This window comes from Podarcis liolepis (assembly GCF_965112155.1).
Source record: "Podarcis liolepis genome assembly, chromosome: 4".
In the NCBI taxonomy this organism is placed as follows: Eukaryota; Metazoa; Chordata; class Lepidosauria; order Squamata; family Lacertidae; genus Podarcis; species Podarcis liolepis.
Genome location: NC_139558.1, coordinates 69,328,268 through 69,348,146, shown reverse-complemented (window position 1 = coordinate 69,348,146; position 19,879 = coordinate 69,328,268). Strand labels below are relative to the sequence as shown.

The 19,879-nt window shown below is 42.4% G+C and overlaps 1 protein-coding gene and 1 long non-coding RNA gene across 4 annotated transcripts in view; one reads left to right on the top strand and one right to left on the bottom strand.

Moving 5' to 3' along the window:
* Positions 1-1,083: 1,083 nt before the first annotated feature.
* LOC310704794 lies at positions 1,084-4,972 on the bottom strand. Its single transcript, XR_014525005.1, has 2 exons — positions 4,833-4,972; positions 1,084-4,423 (listed from the first exon to the last, which is right to left on the bottom strand). It is a non-coding gene; the product is annotated as an uncharacterized lncRNA (long non-coding RNA).
* Positions 4,973-5,011: 39 nt separating this feature from the next.
* The window catches only part of NECTIN3 (nectin cell adhesion molecule 3), a 47,876-nt gene continuing 33,008 nt past the window's right edge, over positions 5,012-19,879 (top strand). For 2 of the 3 annotated variants that reach the window (XM_083498662.1, XM_083498661.1), the window contains exons 1-2: positions 5,012-5,342; positions 14,728-15,066. In XM_083498662.1, coding sequence (XP_083354788.1) covers positions 5,171-5,342; positions 14,728-15,066 — 511 coding nt within the window. In that variant the 5' untranslated portion in view covers positions 5,012-5,170. Of the gene's footprint in view, positions 5,343-6,351; positions 6,548-14,727; positions 15,067-19,879 lie in introns of those variants that run through there. The other variant, XM_083498660.1, reaches the window with a different exon arrangement.

Below are 19,879 nucleotides of genomic sequence, written 5' to 3'. Positions count from 1 at the left end.
CACCTGCAGTCGGAACAGGTATAGTCTCAACACACCTGTATCATTTTATTGTTCTGAATATGTAGACTGGCTCTTCCAATAATAGGTTATTTAAGAGAAAAGGAACAAACTAACTTTGGCAGCTGAAAAACCCTAGACCTTGATTAATAAAACCTTAATTTGATGTGTGTATGTTTTCTATAAGCTGCCTTGGAAGAGCTTTTAGCTTTGAGAGGCGGCCTACAAATAGCTCTGAAACATTTTTAGATTTGAACTGGATTCAAAATCCATACCTGTGTGTCTATGGGATGTATACTTTCAGTTGTACCAGGAGCTATGAGGTGGGAGAAAAGGCCAACTAATAGCTGCAGTGTATTCCAATTTACAGCTACCCCATGGTCTGTAACTTATGTTATACAACCTGAAATCACTGAGAACTCCCCAGCACTTCACACTGCAGACTCTTCTTCGAGCTCTCTACCTTTTGCCCTTCAATCACAGCATGTTCCAAACAGGAAGGAAGGAATAATGCAGTTTGGCCTAAAGCTGCTCCTGTTAGGAGGTGCTTTTTATTTGCCTACCTACGGCTCCTTTATGTTCTTTGCTCCATTTCAAGTCAGGATTTTGACAGAATTGTCGGAAGTAGCAGAATATAGCTAAGACAAAGGCTACTCCTTCATCAGCCACATCAAGGTCTACCTAGTCTGGCACCTTGTTCCTAGCTAGATGTTTCCGAGAAGCACAAAAACAGGTTTTAAAAACAAAGAAAGAAACCAGCATCCCTCTGGCATTGCTTGTACCCAGCATCTGATATTGACTTTGCTACTTCTGCCTTGCAGGCTCCATTTAAAGCCCATGGCTGTTAGCCACAATAAATCCATTATCCACATATTTGTTTAATACCAAGTATTAAGGATACAATCCAAAGTACATTTACTAGGAAATATAGGCTGTCCACACATTACCGTTTATGCTACCTCTAGTATTTGAAGCAGTGGACACACAATATTCCCCACAATCCATATCTATCCTGTAGTTTCTTGAGGAATACTGCTGTTGGATGCGTTTCCCCTCACATCAGCTTCCATCCACTTTGAAAACATCTTATTTATTATTATTATTATTTATTGAATTTAGATACTGCCCTATACCCGGAAGTATCAGGGCGGTTCACAGAACAAAATACAAATCCACAAAATTCATAATCAGAATAAAAACAACAAACCAATAACCCTGTCAAAACCCCCCACATTTTTAAAGGGCATAGAATGTTAATAAGATCAACCAAAGGCCTGGTTGAAAAGGAATGTTTTGCCTGGCACTTAAAGGTGTATAATGAAGGCACTAGCTGAACTTCCCTGAGAAGGGCATTCCATAGACGGGGAGCCACTGCAGAGAAGGCCCATTCTCGTGTTGCCACCCTCTGGACCTCTCAAGGAGGAGACACACGAAGGAGGGCCTCAGAAGATGATCTCAGGGTCCAGGTAGGTTCATATGGAAAGAGGCGATCCTTCAGGTATTGCGGTCCTGAGCCATTTAAGGCTTTATATGTCAAAACCAACACTTTGAATTGGGCCTGGAAACTAATTGGTAGCCAGTGCAGTCAGACCAGGATTGGTGTAATATTCTCATGGCCACTGAATTCTGTACTAGCTGAAATTTCCAAACCGTCTTCAAAGGCAGCCCTATGTATAATGCATTACAGTAATCTAACCTTGAGATTATCAGAGCATAGACAACAGTAGTTAGGCTATCCCTGTCCAGATAGGGGCGTAGCTGGGCCACCAGCTGAAGCTGATGGAAGGCAGTCTGAGCCACTGAGGCCACCTGAGCATCGAGCGACAGCAAAGGATCCAGGAGTACCCCAAGCTACGACTCTGCTCCTTCAGAGGAAGTGTAACCCCATCAAGAGCAGGCGATCTCTCACCCATCCGGTCTAGGGAACCACCCACTAACAATGCCTCAGTCTTATCTGGACTGAGTTTCAGTTTGCTGGCTCTCATCCAGACCATTACCGAGATAAGACACTGGTCCAGCACTTCCACTGTCTCATCTGCAGATGTAAAGGAGAAAGAGAGCTGAGTGTCATCAACATACTGCTGACAACGTACTCCAAACCTCCAGATAACCCCACTCAATGGTTTCATATAGACATTAAACAATGTAGGGGATAGGACTGAGCCTTGCAGAACCCCACATTGAAGGTTCCATGGGGCGGAAAAGCATTCCCCAAGCAACACCCTCTGGGAAAGAAATTCCACCGCAAAGTGGTGCCAGCCATTTAGGCAACATTCACTTCATAGGGAAGCTGAGGCAGCCCTTGCAGAAGAAAGCTTCATGAATAGGTTTTGGGGGCTTACAGATGTGGTGAAACCAAACAGGTAATGCATATCAGGTGAAAGCATCCCTGCCTCCTATCTGGTGTGAACATGCAAATGGAACTTGAAACACAGCAGGGGGGAAATAACTTTGTTGCATTGTAAGCTGGGACGCGGGTGGTGCTGTGGGTTAAACCACAGAGCCTAGGGCTTGCCGATCAGTTTGATCAGAAGTGCATGTATAGTACAATCTTATAAGGACGCGGGTGGCGCTGTGGTCTAAACCACTGAGCTTCTTGGGCTTGCCGATCAGAAGGTGGGCGGTTCGAATCCCCACGAAGGGGTGAGCTCCTGTTGCTCGGTCCCTGCTCCTGCCAACCTAGCAGTTCGAAAGCACATCAAAGTGCAAGTAGATAAATAGGTACCACTCCGGCAGGATGGTGAATGGTGTTTCCGTGCACTGCTCTGGTTCGCCAGAAGCGGCTTAGTCATGCTGGTCACATGACCCGGAAGCTGTATGCTGGCTCCCTCGGCTAATAAAGCGAGATGAGCGCCACAACCCCAGAGTCATCTGTGACTGGACTTAATGGTCAAGGGTCCCTTTACCTTTATCAAACTATGTAGACAGTGATACCCAATAAGCAGAAATCCCAGTATTGAATCACATTTGTGAAAACACACTTATTTGGCATCCTTACACTCTCTGCAAATCTATCAGGCAGGTGTTTCCAAAATGTGCTACAATGTTTTTTGGGATTGAAGTCTCAACAGGTAGTTTGTGTTCAGTTTAAAAGATTGTATATGAAAACAGAAAAATTACACAATTCAAAAATTGATTTTGTTAACTCTCTCAGTTAATTTGCTCTTCCTGATAATAAAGCTAAGCAAGTTCACATAATTGGAAACTTAATTAACAGAAACTTAATTCTTATTTACTCTAACGTGATTTGCAAACCATGCTTTTACAAAGTACCATTCGGATTTTCTTAATGTGTAGTACATACATATATACACTATTCTCAAACTTCTCTTCATCCTTGTTGAAGTAAGAGCATCCCCTCAACAACTGTGTTTCACTGACAGTTTTCTTCAAATGCTCTGAATGAGATGCTGAACCATTTTATTGGGAGTCAAAAGAACCTCCCTGGATGAAGCGAGTATTGCAAAATCAGGTTCTTAATATCTGCAAGCATCTCCATCCCACATTCAAGATCTGTTCATAAACATCCTTCTGCCTTCCCTTCATCTCCAAACCCATTATTTGCTAAAGAGATCTGATTGGCTAAGAGGATTGGGAACATGATACCCTGCTTTTCACTGGTGCCAGTTCTAATCTGTTTCCACAGTGCAGCAAGGAATGAAGCTTATGCCCATCCCACATCTTCGATGGACTGTGCAAAATGAGTTTTGTTGCAGTCTTGTTGGCAGAGGGCAAATGCCCACATCCTAGACATGACCACAGAAACGGGCAGTAGTAGTTGGAATGCAGGTTACAGAAGGAGAGAGCTGACGTACCTTCTGTCACTTTCAGAAAAGGGCTGCAATAGATGGACAGGGAAGTAAAGGAAAGCTTGCACTGTCACTACCTTCATTAACCCCCATCTCCCCGCACGCTTTGAACGGATGCAGAAGGTGCAACTGCTGCAATTGTCAAGCCCGTATCTTTCACCAGCAATTAAATCTGCTGATAAACAAGCATTTAATTTTCCAGTAACTGGTTGCCACATCTAACTTTCTCAGGTAGCCTGTAACCTTTCCTCCTTCATTCCGGGTCACATGTCCTTTTCCATTCACGTCCGAAAACTCTAATTCCAAACTACTTTTTCCTTTCGTGGTTGCTGAATTTTTTTTTTTAAGCGGCAAAGGGGGCGGGGAACGAGGGAGGACCAGAAGGTGAACCTACTGGTGTTAACATTCTCCTGCTGCGTCGTTAAGCGCTCCTGAACTCAGGTGATTATTTGGAGCCATGCCACGGCTGGAAGAAGATGATGATGAGGATGAAGAAGAGTGTCGGGTATTTGCTTGCTGGCTGACGGTGGTTTGCAAAACAACCCTGTCGCCTTTCTGTCTCTTGCTGTGCTCCTGGTGCTTCTTCCAGCTGGTCGGAGGTGGATTCTCGGAGGGTCCTAGCGTGGAAGGAGAAAGAGCGGGGCTGGCAACGGTTTGCGGACGGAAAACCAGCAAGCCTGTATTTTTCACCAGGCACGAAGGACTTAATAACCACCCAGAGTAAAACTGGCAGACGAGGCAAAGGAAGGTAGAGAAGGGGAAATCATGGAGAGGAAAAGGAAACTCAATCGTGGTTAGAAGCAAAGAAAAAGAAAGAAATGCTACAGAGGAAAGAGGGGTGGGTGAAAAAAAATTAGAAATGAAAGTATAAAAAACAGAGAGTGAGAAGCACTGATTATCTCTCTCTGCCCCGCCCCCCGCCTCTAAAAAAACCCCCTCCTAATTTGCAAGTAGGGAAGGGGAGGGGGAGGAGCGGCATGTACCACTAATTCTCAAAGGGAGGGGGAGGGAGCCATTGTGACATACCCTCCGCTCCCACCTTCCCGCTCCCGGGTGCCAAGCTTCCTCGTCGGAGGCGTCGATTCGTTCAGACCGGGGACGTCCCGTCAGAGAATGGCCTTCAAGGAAAGAGAAGCGCCAAGGAGGTGGGGACCCGCGCTCTCAACGCCCCTCCCCTCGCGGTTGGGATGGTCCGTCCCGTTCCTTCGGTGGGAGGAGGAGGAGGAGGAGGGGCAGCGGGCGCGACGCCTCCCCGCGCAGCGACACACGGACCCGGCGCTGCGAAGGGAAGGAGGCGGAGGAGGAGGCTGCGCTGCCGAGCCGTAGCGGCGGCGGTTGCTGCTGCTGAGAACGGAGCCCCCAGCATGGCCGGGTCCACTGTGGCGGCGGACGCTCCGCCGGCTCCTCCCGGCCGCCGCCGCCGCCGCTGCTCGTCCTCTTCTCCTCCATCTCGGCTCTGTTGCCGCCGCCGCCCGGCTGCGCCCGCCCTGCCCGGCTTGCTGTCGCTGGGCTTGCTCCTCTCCCGCGTCTGCTGCGGTGAGTCGCCGCAGAAACTTTTCTCTTTTTTTCCGCGAAGGGGGCGGCGGCGGCGGCTCCTCTCCGGACCAAACCAGTTCCCTCTCCCCCTCCACCCTCTCCCCTCCGTCGTCCGAGCGCGGGGCGCTGTGGGAGGGACGGAGGTTGAGAAAGAGCGAGCGAGGGAGGGAGAAGTGGCGGGCGGGACTTCGGGGAAACTTTTCCCTCAGCCGCTAGTCGGGAGAAGTTGCGTGTCCGGTGGAGGCGAGGTGGGCCAAGCCGGAGGCGAGAGACCCCGGCCGGGGGTGGGGGTGGGGAGTGCCTCGCGTGTTTTCTCTTCATGAGAGGAAATGGAGGAATCCACCTCGAGGGTCCTTCCCGCCCCCGCCCCTTTTTCAACATTTCGCGAGGGGGGGCTGGAGGGTGAGCTTGTTCAGTGTGTGTGTGGGGGGGGGGGCGGCTGCTTCTGGGTGTGGCGCTCGAGGGGGGCTTCTTGTGAAGGGGGGCGCGAAGCCGGGCAAGAGAAAGAGAGTTGTGGGGCGTCGAAGAGCAAGGGATGTGTGCGAGGGTGTGTCTTGTCTGCAGCTCATGTTCCTCTGCTGAGATAAATACTCGTTTTCTCTTGCGCTCGTTAAAAGGCACACATACACAGAGGCAGCGCTTTCCGAGCCCGTGGCTGCGCTAGCACGATCAACATCGCCATCCGTTACAGTGGCGGGAGGTTCCCCCTGACTTCGGTAGGCGGGAGCCTCGAAGGTCCGCAGCTCTTTTTTTATAGTTTGTGTGTATTTGTGCGTTGCCAACCCCGCGCATCTGCTATTCCGGGAGCGCTCCTCTGCCCGGCGTCGGCGCGCAGGCGGAGAGAGTGAGCGTGTGTGTCCCGCCGCCTTGTTGTGTTTTGTTGTCGGCGCTGTTGCTGGGAGTTGGAGCTGTTGGGATTCCACTTGTCACTTGGAGCCGCCGCCGAGACCGTTACGTCCGGCATTCTGGGAGCTGCGCTGGCTTAGAAGCTGCTCTCGCTCGTCTCCGTTCTGTCTCGGCTGATGACGAGGCAGCCGTGATTTGTGGGCAGGACAGGCCGATGCCATGATGTAGCTGGCCGCCGCCCTTTTAAATGCACCCCCTCCCGGTCTCTCTCCCCCCCCCCCAATCCCGTCTTAGGGAAGCCCCTGACTTCAAAAACAACTGGTGTGCTTTGCCAGAATTGGCCAATAGCCAGTTTGATGGTGAGCAGCAGGTGCTGAAGCAAATGCGAATATGTGGGGATGGCTTATATTGGAAGCACTCGTTTCAGGGTCTCTTCATAGAATCGTAGAATTGGAAAGGGAGCACAGGTGTCATCTAGTCCAACCCCTGTGGAGGACTCCATAAGGAGAGTAAAATCAGCTGAGTGCTCCACTCCTCATTACACAGCCATTAACAGAGTCCTCCAGACTCTGATATACACCTGAAGATAATTGTAGGGTAGTGCAACAGATGCTTGTGGATTTACCAGAAAAGTGATGTGTTTCATGCATGTGTATTCATCACTTCATGTCTACCTTAGTTTGTGCAAAAGCCAGAAATCCTATAGACCTCTGACTACAATATTTTCAATGCTAGTTTAATACATGCTTCTTAAAATTATATTTTATTTGCAGGTGAGGTGCTTAATAGCTATTTGAGATAATTTGCTCCTAGAAGATCCACACTTTGTCCTTAAATTCCTCCTGGCTGCTTTCAAAGCAGTTGTTTAATGTTTGGCTCTAAACATTTCCAGGTGCTAGATATGATTGTAAACAATTACATTCACCGCCTTCAGTGTTATGGTACGCCACCATTTCTGCATGATATCTCAGTGAAAATTCCATTAAAGACAACAGGCTTTAGTTGATTTGATCTTTTTAAACTTAGAATTATAGAGTTGGAAGGGACTCTGAGGGTCATTTAGTCCAACCCCCAGCAGTGCAGGAATCACAACTAAAGCAACCATGACAGATGGCCATCCAACCTCTGTTTAAAAACTTCCAGGGAAGGGGAGTCCTCCACTTTCCGAGGGAGTCCGTTCCACTGTTGGAACAGCTGTTATTGTTAGGAAGTCCTTCCTGATGTTTCGTCAGAATCTACTTTCTTGTAACTTGAAGTCATTGGTTTGGGTCCTACCCTGTGGAACAGGATAAAACAAGCTTGCTCCATCCTCCATGTGACAGCCCTTTAACTATTGGAAGATGGCTATCATATCTCCTCTCAGTCTCTTCCTTTCCAAGCTAAACATACCCAGCTCCCTTGATGGTTCCTCATAAGGCTTGGTTTCGGACCCTTGATCATCTTGAGCACCCTTCTCTGCACACGTTTCAGCTTGACAGTCAATATCTTCTTAAATTGTGGCACCAAGAACTGGACACAGTACTCCAGATGTGATCTGAACAAGGCAAAATAAGAGCAGTACTATGACTTCCATTGATCTGGACAGTATACTTCTGTTGGTGCAGCGTAGAATAGCATTGACTTTTTGTGCTGCTGCATCACACTGTTGATGCATGTTAAGATTGTGGTCAACTAAGACACAGATCATTTTCAGGTGTGTGTGCTATACAATCACCTGCATCCCCTTTTCTCATTCTTGATAGTATTACTAGTCATCACAGCTTTTTCCAAAATTGAAAGCTGAGGAGTTGGCTTATTTACAGCTCTTCATCTGAAGATTTTTAAATCTTCAACAAAAGGACTAATGTAATGAGGTATTCAAGTTCAGCTATATAAGTAAACATGAAATCTTTACAAATCACCATAATATTACAACATTAATCAGAAAAATTAACACACACTGGCTCATCTTCCTCGAATCTGTATTTAAGACTATCTGTGAATTAGAGGTTGGTAATGTGACATTTTTAGTCCTTTAGCAGGTACCAAGAGTGATAAGTTGTTCAATATCAAAATATTAATAACGTAACTATCATTTTAAGTTGTGCACATCTTTGAATTTTGTGGTGGTGTTCTTGGCTCAAAACTTACCAAAAGTGTTTTGAAATGTGTATTTTAGAAGAAAGTATGTTTAGAAATTCATACACTGAGGTTAAATACACTTATGTATGTTGTGATAAAATAGGAACATATAGCTGAATTCATCTGCACAGATTCCCCCTCCCCAATCCAGTGATAGACAGCATAGACTCCTGAAATGCATTTCAGTCATGAAGGGAATGGAGCTGGGCTGGATAAGGACCTGCTGAGTCCTAAGCTGATCCAGCTACTGGCCCAGCTGGCAGTGGATCATATATGTCTCTGCTGTGCCAGCCTGGAGATGCTGCAGTGACAGTCAGCATTCTTAATTGAATTCATGAGGACTGCAACGTTGTTGTGCCTAAGATACTGAGATGTGAACCATCTAGTCAGGGGTTTAGATCTTATCTCTACCATGAACTCAGTAGATGACCTTAAGCAAACCGCTCTTGGCCTTGGTCCCCATCTGGAATGTGGCTCTAGTAAAACTTGCCTACATTGCAACCGTCTTGTAAATACCACTGACAAGAATATACGTATGTAGTACTCTGAACACACTAAGTAAATCCTAAGTTAGTATTTATCCTAGACGTACGCTTTAAGTTCCTTGAAGAAACCTAGCTATTGAATCTGTAATGTGTTGAGTTACATATTGGAGATGATGAGGCATTAAACACTGAAGAATCGGGGAAAGCCAAATTCAGATTTTTGAGGTATTTTAGTAAAAGATTTACTTAGTGAAAATTCTCTGCACACCACAGCATGTGGCCAAATGTAGTTCTTGTTGAATGAATCCTTGTCATATCTGTCAAGGTACTTAGAATATTTCAGTAAAAAATTAAGAGAGCCATATTCTACAGGATCTTCCTCTCTTCTTCCTTTATATTGGCAGCACTGAATATTTTAATGAGGGGCATGAAAATGAAACTAGTTTCATGTCTATAATTTTCAGGAAGAATTTTGTTCTTTCCTATCATACTTTTTAATCCTGGAAAGTCTTTCATATATTTATCAACACAAATTAGCCTAAGGACTCTTTAGTAGCTCCAAGTATTTTTGAATGATACTGATTCCTTCCAATCAAAATTTTTGGCCCAGCGTTGAATTGGAACCTACTTTGGTTGCCCTAGCGGACCGCTTGTGCTGGGAAATGAGAATGTAAACTTGTTGATTTTCCTGGAGCTCTCAGTGACAGTTGATGGCACCTCATAGGATTTGTGTAGGAGGGGACTTTTTTCTATACATGGTTCCACTAATTTCTGGAGGGCTTGCTGCAGAAGGTGATGCTGGGGGACTGCAGCTCTGAGGTGCAGCAGAGAGGATCTTGTTCCAGTATCTATATGAAATGGCTGAGTGAAGTCCAGAGACACTTTGCTGAGCAATGTGTTGGTAACACCCACCTTTTTATCTCTTCTTTACCTTGGAGGCTAAGGAGGCAAGGAATCTTGAAACTGTTTGAGTGTGAGACTTGATAGTATGTAAAAGAAATGAAACTTAATCCAGACAAGATGAAACTACTGTTGAGTGGGATATTTTTCTAAATCTGGATTTAGGTGATACAGATTGTTCTGGACATGGTTACACTCCCCCTCAAGGATTGGGTTCATAGTTTGGGCTGTTCCGTGACCAGCATGTTTGCCCTGGAGGCTCAGGTGATATCAGGACACAGGAGTGCCTTTTACTAGCTTCAGCTGGCACATTAGCTGTGATACTTCCTGGCTAAGTCAAACTTCACCCATCAATCATGCCTTAGTAACCTACAGATTACTGCAGAAATGTGTGATAAAAACAAAACTGTAGTACAAAATGCTAGTGCCTAGCCTGGGTTGTGTGATTAGAACAAATGGTTGGAGTCTTGTATTATCTGAGCTAATTTTCTTTGTTTCTAAGCTTAAGGTGCTGCTTTTAACCTTTAGAGCTCAACATAGCATTGTGACAGGATGTCTTAAGGACCACTTTATGTGCCATCACTCTGTTCAACACCTGGGCCTTTGTGCCAGATGCCATTGCCAAATAAAGTCCAGTAGGCATCTACTAGAAGCAAGATCTTTGATAAGGGCTACCATGTAGAATGCCCATCCCAGAGATTTGCTGGGTCCTGTTTCTGTACTCCTGGCTGTAAACCTCCTTTCAGTAAGCTGCTGCTTGTTGTGGCTTGTTTATCTGATGTGCTTTTCCTGCTTTGTACTTCTTGTTGTATCATATATTGGTTTTATTTTGTGAGCGGCTTTGATTTTTATTCCTGATAAGGTGGGATATACATTATTAAAATAAACAGATATATCTGGAGTTTTTGGCTGTCAACCAAAGCTGCTGCAGGATAATAATTTCAGTGCTTATTTTATTTAAATGATTTATTATATCCTGCTTTAAAAATAAATTATTAAGCAGTTTGCTAGAATGAAATATGTATGCTAACATTATAATGCATGCATATATAATATATGTATACAAATTTAGCATTAATATCAGAATGAAACAGGTGGTACCATTAAAGTAATGATTATAAACTGCCTTCTGTAATTTTTTTATAAGGTTTCAGCATCTCTCTCCAAATAGAGAAGGAGGATGTTCTGTATTACATTGAGTGAGAATTTCACCATTTCCATGCCACCACCAAGAAAGCCCTGGTCTTGCACTCCTCCACATTGAATATATACAAAAGGCAATCCAGAGAGTACAGCCTACAGTAGAGATCCTAACGTCAGGCAGGCTCATATGAGTGTGTGAAGATATTTAACTCTGTCAGAGTTTAATACCTTCATTTTAGATTGATTCTGGAAACAAATAAGCAGCCAATATAACTGCTGTAGGATTGCTGCACTATGCTCTGACCATCTCCCCATATTTTGCCCCTTGTGAGAGGCAGCCTTGTGAGAGAAGAGCTGTAATAGTTTGGTCTGGGTGTAGCTGGTGCACAGGCCAAATCTGCCTCTTCTAGACAGAACCATAGATTGTAAAAGTTGCTACTGGACGCCAGCACCACCTGGGCATCCAGGAGCAAAGAAAGGTGCTTCTAGATCCAGTACACTGCATACTTAATAATTTCAGGGGGGTCACAACCTAATCTGAGACAGGATGCACAGCTCTTTGCAGACTAGCAGAACTTCCAGCAGCAATTCTCTGGATTAAATTTCAGTTTGTTCACTGAAGTTGAGCTGGGCAGGATGTGGTAGATAGTTTCCCCTTGCTAGCTGAAAATATGGCAGGACTTGAAATGATGTGGCAAAGTTAGCAGCCATCATATTGATAACCTTACCCAGCTTCTAGCAGTGATGAAAGCAAGGGAGGTAACTGTTGTGGGAGACTACTTTAAGTTGGAAAAGACTGAGATAATTGGGTTTCCCCCTCTTATCCTTCCCCAAAGGCAAAGAGAGTTCAAGTTTGAACACTCCAGGAAAGAGCCTGTGGGGAAGAGTATTAGGAGATGACAGGAGATAACTGTGACCACAAGAGGGCAATCCTGTCTAGGCAATCTGGTTTAGAGAGTTGGGGGTTTGTAAAAATGCTGGAAGGCAACTAGTTAAATAAATAAAAACAGCTAACTCTTGATGGTTAAGAGATTTGGGCTTGCACTTTGAGAGTGGCTATATAATAGCTGGACGCGGGTGGCGCTGTGGGTAAAACCACAGTGCCTAGGACTTGCTGATCATATGGTCGGCGGTTCGAATCCCCGCGGTGGGGTGAGCTCCCGTCTTTCGGTCCCAGCTCCTGCCCACCTAGCAGTTCGAAAGCACCATTAAAAAAAGTGCAAGTAGATAAATAGGTACCGCTTTATAGCGGGAAGGTAAACGGCGTTCCGTGTGCTGCTCTGGCGCAGGCTCGCCAGAACAGCGATGTCACACTGGCCACGTGACCCGGAAGTGTCTGCGGACGGCGCCGGCTCCCCGCCTCTAGAGTGAGATGAGCGCACAACCCTAGAGTCTGACAAGACTGGCCCGTACGGGCAGGGGTACCTTTACCTTTACCTTTATATAATAGCTATTCTGCATTGACCTTCTTGCTTACCAAAACTACTTCTGCACACTGACTCGGAGGTTTGCATCCCCATCCAGCCATGAAGCTCACTAGGTGACCTTGGGGCAGACACAGCCTCTTAGTCTAACCTACCTCACAGGGTTTTTGTGTGGAGCTCCTTGAAAGAAATGTGGTATATAAATGAATTCAAGTAGAGCTTGAATGCTGAACCTGGTTCCTTCACATGGAGTACAACTCAATCTAAACAAGATAGTGTTACTCAAGCTCAAGTCAGGTTGTATACCCAGACATCAGTCAGGTTTATCATAGCTAACATAACTTTTGTCTTGTATGAATTAGGTAAGTTTTTGTCGCTTTGGCCCATATCTTTTTCTTCACAGTTTTAGAACTTCTCTCCATCAAATTCCTGGAAGACTATAAAAGAGTGAGCAAGATGTGCCATGGTCATACTGACCTCTTCCATTAGTTTAATTAGGGTTGCCATGTTTCAAAAATGGTTGAGATTTTTATTTTTGCCAAAGTTGCTGAGCTATGAATGTAGGTCAGTAACAAGGATAAGAACCCCGGTACCTGGCTGGAAGGCACATTGGAAGGGATAATTGGTCTCTTCATTTAGAAACTTACTCAACAGGGTCACCATTACTTGTGTGACAAACATAGATTCCCATATGGGAGCTAATTGTTCTAAATAATAGTCTAACCTCTGCTTCCTTCAGATTTAGATTGAAGGATTCATTTCAAGGATGCATGAAGACAAACTATTCTGCTAGTTGACCTAATAAACTAGAATAGGGTTCATCTTTTTAATACTGTGTAGTAATGATGCTCCCTGTATATATGCAATGATTCTAGCAAGCTGATAGTCATTTCTTAGTTGCCAGACCAGGTTTTCAGTTGCTATGGTGATTTTCCAGCATTCAATTCTCTGGTAGATGAAGTCAGTGTTACTCAGCTTTATATTTTAAACTTAGTTCTCTCCATTTTAAAGTGTTTCCAACCACAGTCATGTAAATGATTTCATATTTCAGATCACAAAATGTTGCTTCCATTGAGATGAACTTAAAGGCTCTTGTTCAAAATACGGCTTGTGGATTGTGAACGTTATCTTTAAGTTACTCTGCAGACATATAGTGAATTTTTTTGAGTTAAATGCTGTTAAGCATGAATGCATTTTGCTTTTAAGAACTACTTGGGATGGAAGTTGGCATGATCATGCAAGTCTCTTTCAGTTTCAGTGGAGAAGTTTAGTGTCCTGTCTTATCAAGTGGTGCAAGAGGATGTAAACTTTCTGGTACCTGTTATTATAACATCCCTGCTTTATTCAAACCTTTGCTGCTGTTTTAAATGACCACTTTCCTCCCTTCCCATGCCCATGGTGTAGACACTGGTATTGTACAATCTGCTTTCTCACCCTGACTTCAAACAAATCTAGAATTGTGATGAGGCACTACAAATCTTCCAGTGGGGCTTTGTGTGCACATGTGTATGTGTGATAAGAAATTACAACTCTACTATGTACATCAAATAATTCCATATCAATAGTTATGTAAGGGAACATAAACAGTACGGGCACTTAAAATCATTTCAAATTAGATCTAGTGTCTTGAAATTTTGTGTTCTAGTAGTTATTAGATTTATGAAAGAATGGGATTTATAATCATCTCAACTCTCTTTATGTGTTACAGAGTATGTTAATTTTGTTAGAAAAGATATAATCCATATTTTTCTACACCACTGGTGTACATTAGATCTGGTATAACCAGAGATTTCCAGTTAATTGCTATTTCTAGCTTTGCTGCTGCAAATAATGTCATCATAATCTCAACATCTGTCTCATTCAAAGCACCTTTTATGCAGGCAGAAAACATGGGTTCAAAGCTGTATTGTATCAATTGCTATAATTTAAGCCACGGTTTAGTGGTATGTGGATGAGCCTCAGCAACTACCTTTCTCTTGCCACTTGGTGGGGATTAGTACTTTTGCCAAATTTACTTCTGGTTTCAAAGAATCACAGATTAGCATTATGTGCAAACCAAGAAACAAACAATGGGGAAGGGTGCCCAGGGGAGGAATGCATTGCAGCAGAGAGGGAGAAAATCCATTGTGCAAGCCAAAGTCTGTTGCATGAGCAGAGCAGATCTTCCCTGAACACAGAAGTAGTCTGCAAATGTGTGTAGGTACCAGTATCCCAGGAAAGTATGGTAATGTTCAAATTTCTGTCATCTGTACTAAACTTTTTATTGTAATATATCAAGCAAATCATTGCTAAAATTCCGGATCAAGGTAGTAATTTTGCTATGAGAAATTGCAATTAATAGCAGCTAAACTTTCACAATGGTAAAATACATGTGGACTCAATGATAACACAAATTTTCACACAAGAATAATGTGTGCTGCAGAATGACTCATATTTTGTTCTCTTTCTACTTTTTTTCACATTCAGGTGCCTTAGCTGGACCAAAAGTTGATCCACGTGTGAGAGCAGTATGGGGGAAGAGTGTTACACTGAAATGCATAATTGATATAAATGAAACATTAACACAGATTACATGGGAGAAAATGCATGGAAAGACTCCACAGACTATTGCTGTACATCATCCTGATTATGGATTTTCCGTTCAAGGAGAATATCAAGGAAGAGTATTTCTTAAGAATGCCTCACTTACAGATGCATCAATCATCCTAAGAAATATTACCTTCTCTGATTCTGGAGAATATGTATGCAAAGCAGCTACGTTTCCTCTAGGAAGTTCCCAGTCATCAACAACTGTAACTGTATTGGGTATGCTTATTTTTTATTTATTTTGTAGACATTCTACCTACATGTTTGAAGATCAGTATTAAAACTGGAGTTTGCAATATGTGTTCCAGCACAAGAATTGTCACTTTTGTTTCAATACTTCTTGGAAGTCCTTGCTTTGTTTAGAAAATTAACTAACTAAAGCAGTGGAGATTCAGCCTGGTAAAACGGTTATCTTTCTGGTCTTTTGGCTATTTCATACCTCATTGTGTTTCAGTTAAGGTGGATTTTTTCTTCCATTGATTAAAGTTTATGCTCCTTGTAAACCACATTGGAATCATTCTTGAAAAAAGTAAATATATCTAGATAAACTGGTTCGGCATTATGAAAATGGTAATGGCCAATGAGGTTTCCTGAAAGACCATTTGATTACCGTTCCTGTCTTCCCTTACAGTGGAGAGCTGCAAAAGAGGGCATTGCATGGGTGCTGTGGACCAATAATAGTTTCAGTATACAGTGGTACCTCTGGATGCGAACGGGATCCGTTCCAGAGCCCCGTTCGCATCCTGAGTAGAATGTAACATGCAACTGCGCGGGTCGCGTTTTGCCGCTTCTGCGCATGCGCGTGATGTCATTTTGAGCGTCTGCGCATGCCTGAGTGGCAAAACCCAGATGTTACGCACTCCGTTACTTCCGGGTTGCCACAGAGCTCAACCCCAAAATACTTAACATGAAGCTACTTCAACCTGAGGTATGACTGTATGTACTGTTTCCATGTATATTTGCTTCCATGTATACTAGCTATCTCAAAACAATTTAAGTCAAATCTAGTGGGCTTTGTTCATTCATTTTAAACTGGTTTCATGGCCTCTGACTGATTTTTTGTTTGTTTATAATTGCCTCTTAGTTTATATTTTTAATTTTATTTTACTGTATTATAGTTTAGCTCATTGACTTGGAATACCTCAGGATGAAGGGCTGTTTAGACATTTTAAAAATATATAAATACTTCTAGCCCCTTGGTAGCAAATTGTCTACTGAGCTGATGATTTGCCATTACTTGGTGATATTTTCACACATGCTCACTAGGGGGAACGTGACCTTGTAGCTTCTTCAATGAATAGAGAAAATATGTTTTATTCTCTGATGTATTTATCTAGAATAGTTTTAGTTAGCTAGTCATTCCCTTGATTTAGGTTTGAATGCTATTGTCTGGAAATGGAACGTTCAGTTGGATTGTATTACAAAATTCTTTGAAATAAAAAAATTCCTTCCAGTAGCACCTTAAAGACCAGCTAAGTTAGTTCTAACTTAGTTGGTCTTTAAGGTGCTACTGGAAGGAATTTTTTTATTTTGACTATGGCAGACCAACACGGCTACCTATCTGTAACTAAAATTCTTTGAGTGTGCGAAGTTGCAGCATATTAGTATTGTATCTTATAGGAACATAAGAAGCTGGTTTATACCATGTCAAACTATTCTTCTATTTAGCTTAGTATTGTCTTCACTGACTGGTGGCAGCTCCTCTAGGTTTCAAGCAGGAGCCTTTCCTAGCTGTGCCTGGAGATGCTGGGGATTGAACCTGGGATCTTCTGCATGCAAGGCAGATTCCCCACCCTGATCTTCCTTTAAAAAAAACCCTTCCTTTTTAAAGAGTTAATTGGTGAAAGTCTTATCCTTTATATTCAGTGATATACTCTAGACCAGCTCCAGGAAAATTATTTGATTTTCTCCTTTAGAAGCCAGCCTAATTAGGTACATTAATGTATATTATACTTGTTCCTATTACTGTATTTACCTTGAGAATAGCTCCTGTGCTACCGTAGAAACCTGGCATAAAGCATATTCCTCAGTTTCTATTTTATGTGAATGTGACTAACCCATTAAAACTTTCCATGCTGTAACTGTACTGTGTGATAACTAACTTTAGCCTCCTCTACATGCCCTCTCTTAAAATAACTGTTGGACAATTTCCTTGTACTGTCCTTCCCATATTTATTAGTTGCTTACTTACATTCCAGCTTTCCCTAAGTTGGAATTCAAGGTGACTTGCAACATTTTAAAAGACAATAAACAAAAAAAACCCTATAAACTAATTAAAACAAACTACTTAAAAACAAATAATTAAGATACATCAGAATACATTTAGAACCAGGAATTAAAATACATTTTGTCCTGACAGTAGACTATTGATCAGCATCATCTGTGCCTTAAGTTTTCAAAGGCCTGTCTTAGTAGGAAGGACTTAGCCTGCTGATGGATAACAAAGATGGAGCAACTACAGAAAAGACTGTGTCATGTGCCACCAGCACCAATGCTTCTAATGTTGATGGAGCTCAGAGGAAGTTATCACTTGAGGATTTTAGTGCATAGGCAGTTTCATATAAGGAGGTTTTTCAGGTAGCCTGGGCCCAAAAGCTGCATAGGCTCTTGACAAGGTTGCTGGTGGCGAAGTTAGAAGTGTGTCCTTGTTGTTTTTATAAGTCCTTAACAAGATTTTTTTTCTTTGTTTACAGAATGTTATAAAATATAAGGAATTGGTTCTAGCAGTTCTTGTAATTTGTTCTGGTAAAATATGCTTCTTGAGAAGGCGCTTGATCTTAACCGAAATGAAGCATCCTCATCCTATGCTTCCTTTTTTACCTTTGTGCACAGCAACAAAATGTTTTTTTCCTCTCTCTTTTAGAAAGGTTAATTCTTGGCAATAAATGTGGCCTTCACAAAATAGCAACAGCATTCTACATAATGCTGTATACCCTCTTAGCATTGTTGTGGTAACATTTGTGATATATGGTTTGCTGTTTGATGCCTGCCTCCACCAGTAGATTCTTATATTGATCAGAGGACAACACATTTCTGAAATGACCCAGAACATAGAATATGTTCCTATTGAGTGCACTGCTGCTGCCACAGGAACTTTCCCTGGTGACTATAACATCAACAGTTGTTGGTGTGTTTGGAAAACATTAAGACTTGCTCTGCAGTGTGAATAGCCTGCATGGTTTCTATCAATATTATTTTAAATGTTAACTTCAGTATTTTGCAAATATGGGGAGATTGTTTATTTGTGTTTAACCCCTTTGTTTGCAAATGTTGAAATTTAAATAATTATTTCTGGTAAGCTAAAGCTAGCTGGACAAAGCTGTGTTATGGGATATTGTTTGTTATAAGATTAGAATTTAGAAGGCAACTTCCAAAATAGGGGTGAAATGAAGTAACTACAGACAGCTTAGATAAAACAGTGATCTTCTAGGAGGAGTCCGCAGCAAGTGTTAACGAGGTTCGCATTCTATGCAGCTTCAGATGTATAGTAATTTGGATCTTGATTTCTGCATTTTACAGGTTTTTCCTTTAGATAGTAATAAAATGCCCTGCCTTTAATTCTGATCCTATTAATGAAGGCATTTTCATAGAAGAAAAATAATGGTCAGTGCAATTTAAACACTGGAAATTCTCCATCATGTTCCTTTTACTGGTCATATTACCAAGTGCTAATTCCCACACCCTATACCCATACCCACCATCTTTGTGGGATAAGGAAGGGACAGGCTTTTTAAAGTTTATACCTCCTTGATGTATGTTTCTGTAATAGTGCATCACACCCAAGGGCAGTTTCTTACAAGTATTAGATTAGACAGTGATGATTATTATTTCATATAACTTGGCTGCAACCCTTCACAAGCAGATTGACTTAAGAGTTAGGTCTGACCCCTGCCTGGATTTATCTGTAAAATATTAGCCTCTAAACCCATTATATCAGTGAAGATCCACATGAGACAGTCTCCAAGTTAAGACCTGGCAGGGCAGACAGTAGTCCTAGTTGCATGTAAATCTATTTAAGGGTAAATGTCTAGTCATCCCAAGGTACATTGCAAATAAGTACTTCATTAGGCATTATTACTTTGCTCAAGGAGGAAATAATATCAGGATGAGGTTGTGAATTTTAATAGTGGTTTCCAAAGAAAATAGCTGCTGTGGACAAGTCTTCAGACCATTTCCTGCCTATTCTTGGTTGATATGACCTCTTGGAACATTGCAAAGAAGTGCTGCACACCCTACATGAAGCAGAGTCTATCAGTCTATGATCTACTCTGTCATTTTTCCAGTCACTGAAAATAAGTAATACATGGTCCATCTCTTCTTAAGCCCTTTACTCACCCTATCATTCATTTTGGAAAGACATTGACTAAATACATTTTCACTTGGTTTCCATTACTAAGTTGACCAAACTTATTTCAAAGTTTTCAAATCTTCTCCCCCAGTAATCCTTCAGGTTTAGTCAGTTGATTTATTAATATTGAAAATAGATTATTTACTTTGATCTTTATGTTTGTCTTTCTCAAAATCCAAATTCGTTCAGTAACTAACTTAGTCTTTTTTCTTAATCCTATATCAGTTCTGAATCTAATGTTCCTAATTTTATCCTTCCTAGTTTCTCTTATCACACAGAATTTATCAACAACTCTTATCTATATATTATAATGTTCAGATTAACATATTTAGAACAAAAGGGAGAAAAATGATTATTTTTGCATAGAGCATAATATATAAGGCATTGCACACAAGCACTCATAAAACATGCATTGGACAAAATTTATTGTAATTGGAACAAACCTTGGCAAGTTGTGGTTTTCACTCTCCTCTCTGCAGTCTTCTCATGTGCAGCTGCAAAGAGTTAAGCTTCATTTTCTGTTCTTGATTAACCCTAATTTACGTTGCACACATTTGACAAATTGAGGTTCATCTTAAATCATGGGTTATGAAGCCGCTTACCTACAGTGTGGACATAGCCCAATACTGTGGTTAATCCAAAATTCAAAACCAAAGCAGAAAAGCTCTGGCAGAAAAGAAGAGG